Source organism: Botryllus schlosseri, chromosome 1, assembly GCF_051294905.1.
Source record: "Botryllus schlosseri isolate E-star chromosome 1, Bs_hap1, whole genome shotgun sequence".
In the NCBI taxonomy this organism is placed as follows: Eukaryota; Metazoa; Chordata; class Ascidiacea; order Stolidobranchia; family Styelidae; genus Botryllus; species Botryllus schlosseri.
The window spans coordinates 7953215-7960055 of record NC_137236.1 but is presented as its reverse complement, the minus strand read 5'-3'; the positions used below and the strand labels follow the sequence as shown (position 1 = coordinate 7960055).

The window sequence follows — 6841 nt, the reverse complement described above, 5'->3', positions numbered from 1 at the left end:
ACAAAAAAGGTTCCCGACCACTGCCATACATGCACCGCCATGCCTGCTCTCTGACCAATCCACACGCGGTGCAATCCCTAATTAAGATTTCTATAAGCCCGGTACCGTAAATTTACAAAAATATCAATTCATTAGGGTCGAGTAGGTGACGAGATAGCATCGTTGTTTAACTCTGTGGCCTATCTTATCTCGATATCGAATTCATGCGACCTGCGTCCTCTACGAATTTTGAAAAGTGGCCCGCGACCCGTTTAAAGTTGGCGACCCCTGGCAGAAGCGGTGTCTCGCAAAAGCCTAGAAGTGTGCCGTGCTACAAGTCGGCGTTTACGGAATCAAAAATAAGAAATTCCAGCCTGGTGTAAATGACCATTGTAGTCGACAAAAGCATGATCACCACAAACGACATTAGGGTTGAGTACATCCTAAATGCCGATAATGCAAGTCTTCTCGCTTCGACGAACTTACGCGTAAAGCTCCACTCTCGCACGTTGCGAACATGCGTATATAATAACAAACAGTCACTAAAATTTGATCTGACAAGCAAGTAGTGGGGAATCTCGGCAGACAGACGCTACGGGCCACATTATCATGTAAGACGGAAAACTGTCCGCGGGCCGGACAAAATCCCTTCGCGGGCCGGATCCGGCCCGCTGGCCGTACGTTGCCCACCTCTGATGTAAAGGTAAGGTAACGAGATTTGTCTCTCGCAAAAACAAGTATCCAAAGGGTCAATGGGGACAATGACTGTAATTACTGTCTTTTTTGCATATGGAAACTCCTGCATAGTGCACATTTCTATATGCACCCAAACATTATATTCGGTTGCCTCAGGCAGGGTTGCTCTGTCATTACGTGGGAATATAGGCGCATGATCTCTAAGATTACTGGGAAATTATGCTATTTCGCTCTACTTTCCACAGTATCGAACATGCCATATAAGCAAAGTTGTTATACACATGCACCAAGAAATAGGGACAGCCAAGCATTTATGTATGGGAAATAAGTATGTTATGAATGCGAGACATTCGATGTCGCCCAAGAATAGTTGTAATAAGTGAGTTGAATATGGCTTGAACTCGAGACCGGACAGTGAATACTAGTCTAGGACTTGGACTCCACTCTTTTAACTTGGCCGAAACTTGATGAATTGAAAAAGACTCGACTAGAGTCCAGTCTCGCCATTTAAAATGAGGACATATCTTATATATATCGCATTACCCTGAGTAGTATATAAGTGCTCATCCAGTTCCGCTCCAATCACATCGCAGCATTTGATCACGTGACTACTTTTGAATTTCAAATCAAACAGAGAAAAGCGCGCGAAAGAGTTATATCAATAGTGCTTCAATAGGGACAATGGGTGACAATATATGTCAATAACGGGCGTAACCGTCATTGTATTGACAATGATTGTGTCAGCTGATTGTATAATGGGGTGTCAGCTGATTGCATAATGGGTGTTAATGGGTGTGGGTTAGGAGAGCGAACCGTGACAGCATAATGGGGTGTGTGCTAGCGAACGTTACGGTATTGTGCAATGGTTAATACCGTAGACAAGTCCAAAGCTAGTGATATTACACCATACACAGCTTTGATCACGTACCAAATTTGCAATTATATATTTTTTTAGCATCACTACAAATCATTCTTATTCCTATATACAGTCCGATTATTCCTATACAGCCATCCCATCGCAAGCTCCATCCCAGTTCCTCTCCCAGTGCTTGTCCAAATGTTCGAAGTATATTTTCGCTCGTTCTGGTGTTACACCCTCCATTGTTCAGGATTTGCAGTCTTCTGCCCATCTCGCCTAGCCTTCGTTGCTGTTGTTTTGATTAACGTGTCAAAGTGGGTATTTAGACCGACTCCAATCACGTGACCACTTTTGAAATTTCAAATCAAACAGAGAAAAGCGCGCGAAAGAGTTGTGTGACCGTTATTGCACAATGGGTAATAACCTAGCGATATTGCACCATACATAGCTTTGATCACGTGACAAGTTTGCGATCATATATATATGTTTATTCCGCGATGGTGTGATCATCATTGTATTGACAATGATTGTAGAAGAAGTTTAGGGAACTATTTAAGTCACAAATTTGATGCTAAGCCATTCAATACGAAATTGAGCGACGATGGGAAGAATAGTGATTAACGATGTCAAATTCGAATCTCCAACAAATATTACAATGGACCAAACTTCAAAGAGTATAATAGTAACGGGTGTAGCGACGATAAAATTTGAGCAGCAGTTCATAATAAAACGCCGTAAAGGATATACGTGGGTGATCATACGTGACGAAGACAACGAAAAAAAATCAATGAAGATTCATGAGGAAGATGTCCGCATAAATGGAAAGTGTATTACTATCAAACAAGGAACCGCCGTGGAATTAAACAGCCTATTTATGGGAAATTGTTACAGATTAGAAATGAGCGACGCATCTCATCTCATACATTAATATATTTTTTTGTTGTAGATTTGAAATGCGCGACGTATGTCATTTCATACATTAATCATATCATTCATTATTCTGTAACCTATTTCTATTTACATGTATAATTAGATTGAATTATAGTTTATTTGAAAGCAAGTGCGACAGTTCGAATACTATCATTCGATAGGCATGCGTGCTTTGAAGCGTTTGATATATGAACAAGCAAAATTTAAGCAGAATGCTTACGAAGGTATCCGAGCAGGACCATTCGATGAAAAGAATATGTATAGTTGGTGGGCAACGATCCAAGGACCAAACGGAACGCCCTACGAAGGTGGTGTGTTCAGATTATCAATCGAATATTCTACCGAGTATCCATTCAAGCCTCCTAAAATGCGATTTGAAACACGGATATTCCATCCTAACGTAAGCTGTAAAGGTACCATATGTGTCGATATTTTACAGAAGGAATGGTCACCAGCGATGACAACGTCCACTCTTCTGATATCAATACGTTCATTGCTCGCTTCACCAAACCCTTATGATCCGATGGATCAAGAGAGTGCGGAAATGTATTTAAAAAATAAGGAACGTTATTTCCAACTAGCTACTCAATATACCCGTAGACATGCAATGGAAGATACGCAAGTCACCCAGCAAGAAAAATAGTGTTGTTTTAATCCACCGCGAGTAGCGTGGAATTGCATTATACATTCCGTATTGTTCTTGTAATAAATAATAAAAAATCAACGTCTGGTTGCGTTGTTATTCGTCTGAATGGGGACTTAGCTCAATGGTAGAGTATCTGTCTTGCAAATAGAAGATACGGGTTCAATTCCCGTAGTCTCCACGACTTTTCTATTGATGCTGTATCTGACTAGAACACGAATGAGGAGCCGTAGTTGTTTTGCGATTTTATTACAGACATATCAAACTAATAACAAGCATCATAAAATCGCGCGTTGTGTAACGCTTCGAATACGATTATATTTTTTACAACGATCGCATTCCCTTTAAATTCTATAAGAATAGGACAGGTACGCGGTAAACAGTAATGTTTGTCTTTGCAGACAGTGATTGTCGGAGATTCAATCTTACCGTAGTGAGGAACATGCAGTTTCTTCACTACGATCTTATTGGTACGATACATTATTTCACATGAGAAAGGAATAGTGATAGATCTCACTTTCGGTAATACAATCGTTTTTTCATAATAGCTACGATCTCCATTACTACTCAAGCGTAGGGGACCAATACAAATGCGAGCCATAGTCATGATTTACGTTCACATTCTTCTCCACAGCAAAATAGCGTATATAATAAGAATTCCAGAAATAACAGCGCGGTTGCAACGATAGTTATTATTTCGATTTCTTCCATTGAGATTTTATCCAACTGAAACTTCTTTTTCGAATGAGATGATCGTGTTCATCCAATTTGAAGCTTGATGATATCGAACACTTTTGTCTCTTATCTAGTTGTCGCAATTTACGCATAAGATCGAAGAATTTGATTTCGTCGTGTTCACGTATGACGGTTCTGAAATTCTTTGCAAAAGCACTACCGTCTTCAAAACACCAACTGATTTGATCGTCACTAACTGCACTTATGAGAACAGTTTTGGATTTTACGTCTCGTTTGCGCTTGAGTGCTAGCGAAGCAGCGTCTTCTCGTAAATGAAATTTCAAATCGGCAGAGTTACCACTATAACACTGCGCAAACATGAGTAGGTTTTTTGTATCTTTACGAAAGCTTTTTAATAGCTCACACATATCATCATCGAGTAGATGCCTATCATAAAATACAAATCCGGAATCGCGAGCTTCAGGATCATTTTCTTTTGTGTTATTTGGACATGAAAATCCGTGACCGACGAAATATATGAAGTTTATCTTGGCGCTACTATCGGCCATCGTTTGAAGCTCTCTGGAAAAATTTCCAAGAGTGGCTTGCTCTTCACGCAACACTTTGATATCTTCAGTCTTGAATTTGAATTTCTGTACTAAGATATCTGTCATAATCTGAATGTCTTGTAACGTTCCTTCATTTTCGACATGGTGCGGCTTTCCGCGATAACACATCGATACTATAAGCGCATTCATGATGACACTGACTAGATCCCGAGCAATAACCACTTATATATAACTCCGATGAATACACACGAATTTATGAAAAGCGATTTCTCAAAAATTCCCATAATTTTAGTTTACGAAAAACGACAAGTTCACCACGGTTACGACGAATAATTCTATGCTTCGACAACACATCTATATACATGCAATTTTTAGGAAAACGCACTGGTATCCAATCAGACCCGCGGAAAATTGTAACTTCGTTATCATGCGGGTAAATGCGTATGTGAAACGGCTCGAAAGAAATTCTATGAATACGATTTGCATTCATGACAATAATTTTTCCTTGGACTTTCATGTAGGCCTTCTCATCATCTCCAAAGTATTCTATGATGGTGAAACTAGTTGCTCCCATTTCAAGATTCTAACGAAGTCCACTACGATATCGTCGTTCTCTTTTTGATCATCACCGAAGTGATCCAAATACTGTAGTGTGCTCATACCAGTAGAGCGTTTCACGATATATGCAATTGCATGAGCTCCACAAGCGTCTGACCTTTCATGCTGTAATGGTTTTATTGAGCTAGTATAATTTTCGGGATCAAGGAAACTCGCAATCTCAATCCTGAATGGAGTGATACCCAAGCTATCGTGGAAATGGGTTTCATATTGATCGGCATATATGCAAACCCAGTGACTACCTTCCTCGTGACTTTCATCATAATTGATCACAATTGAATAAGGAGGTTTCGGGCGCTGAGGGAGTTGATCAATAGGGAAATTCCCTAGATAGTGTTGTTTCGTAGCATGGTAACTATACAATATTTCATCTATTTCTTGTCCGTTCATATCACGGTCACCGTGCGAGCTTGGCTTATTTCCAGTATTTTTTGAAATTCCATAAAGCACAGCAGAGTCGTTTCACTCTCAACACCTGCTGCAGGAAAGGTGATTCGAAGACTGATCGTTCCACTTTTCTGCAGCTCGAAGCAGTCATCTAAATCGTCACCTCGCAAATTATATGCCAGAAGCGTGTATCCATTTGCGAACTCGGAAGGTGAAATCAAGCCTTTTTGTCGTTCGATGGCACCCATAGATTGAATGAGATTTAGGTAGGCCTCGGAATAATGATTGTTTTCAAAATCAAGTTCGTAGCCACCCTCTGGCATAAGGAAACCATTTACTTTCAATTCAACCCGATTCATTTTATTATGAATAAAATTATATGGGTTCTTATCTAATGCTCCTTGGAATGCCTCGGTTTTCACCATGGCTATAATCAAACGTGTCGGCAGGGTTCCCGAATACAGATTACCAATATCGATTTGAGTGGTGTTAGCCGCAAAAGTTCGAGTCAGCAGCTTCATGTCCATAAAGGGATACCTAGCCGGTGCGTTTACCATCATGGCGGATTTCACATCTTCGGTTACCCGCACTCCACATAGGTGCAATTCTTTTTTGATGATTTTGAAATTGCTGGTAGCGGCTCCAAACAGAAAGAAACTTTTCGGATTCAATGTCAATTCGAACTCTAACGGAACCTCATCCAAAATATAGCGGTCTTGCAAACACAACCCATGATGTATTTTACCGCGAATTTCAACGACTTTGCTCCCAGCATACGGCAAACTTCTCGCCTTATGACCTTTGTTAGCCGCAGCATCGCCTAGGGCCGAATCATCCAATTGCTTCTCTGTGTCTTTGACCCATCCTTGTGTAAGAAGTGTTGTCTCTTGCACGTCGTGAGGTGTGAACAGATAGTGTAAGTAGGCCGAATAACATTGTAGCTTCACGTCTTGTTTCAGGGTATGGTTCCCGACTTTAATGTGAAGTTGAGAAATTAGAGAATCCAGAATGTTATTCACAACTCCAATGCTGTCCGTGGCAGCTAGATCCGCATCGCCTTTCAATAGTTTCAAGCGAAATAAAAAATAGGATTCGCTTAAATCAATAAAATCTTCACAGCCTTCATAGCGGTAAATAATTACGCTTGCGTTGTCCGACACAGGCGGAATCTTAATGATCCGTTTCTTCTCCACGCTTGTTTGGGTAGGTGGGAGTTGAAAAAGATCCAAGCTAGGATGTACGCCTTCGGCAGATTTCGCGTGAATTAGCTCCGTCATCTTTCGCGAGTCTGCTAGCTAATGAAAAATAAAGTAGGGAGGGTTCTATTTAATCGAAAATGTCCCGTCGGCGCTTTTTCCGTTTCGTGGTCTTTTTTTAGGTGCCTTTCTCTTGCCTAGGAAGTTGTCAAGAGCTTTGCTAGCTGCTTGTTTTCCTCTTATTTTGAAGCTTTCACCGACGTTTTGTCCACGCAATACGTCAGAAGCT

The 6841-nt window shown here is 40.6% G+C and overlaps 1 protein-coding gene, 1 long non-coding RNA gene and 1 other non-coding gene across 3 annotated transcripts; 2 read left to right on the top strand and 1 right to left on the bottom strand.

Moving 5' to 3' along the window:
* Positions 1 to 1264: 1264 nt before the first annotated feature.
* LOC145440524 (uncharacterized) lies at positions 1265 to 3188 on the top strand. Its single transcript, XR_013915550.1, has 2 exons — positions 1265 to 2772; positions 2904 to 3188. It is a non-coding gene; the product is annotated as an uncharacterized LOC145440524 (long non-coding RNA).
* Positions 3189 to 3217: 29 nt separating this feature from the next.
* On the top strand, positions 3218 to 3288 carry Trnaa-ugc (transfer RNA alanine (anticodon UGC)). Its single transcript has one exon. It is a non-coding gene; the product is annotated as a tRNA-Ala (tRNA).
* Positions 3289 to 5355: 2067 nt separating this feature from the next.
* Positions 5356 to 6633, bottom strand: LOC145438536 (uncharacterized protein F54H12.2-like). The gene has a single exon (XM_080315872.1). It carries the CDS (start codon positions 6631 to 6633, stop codon positions 5356 to 5358), a length of 1278 nt encoding a protein of 425 aa, XP_080171998.1.
* Between the last annotated feature and the right edge of the window lie 208 nt (positions 6634 to 6841).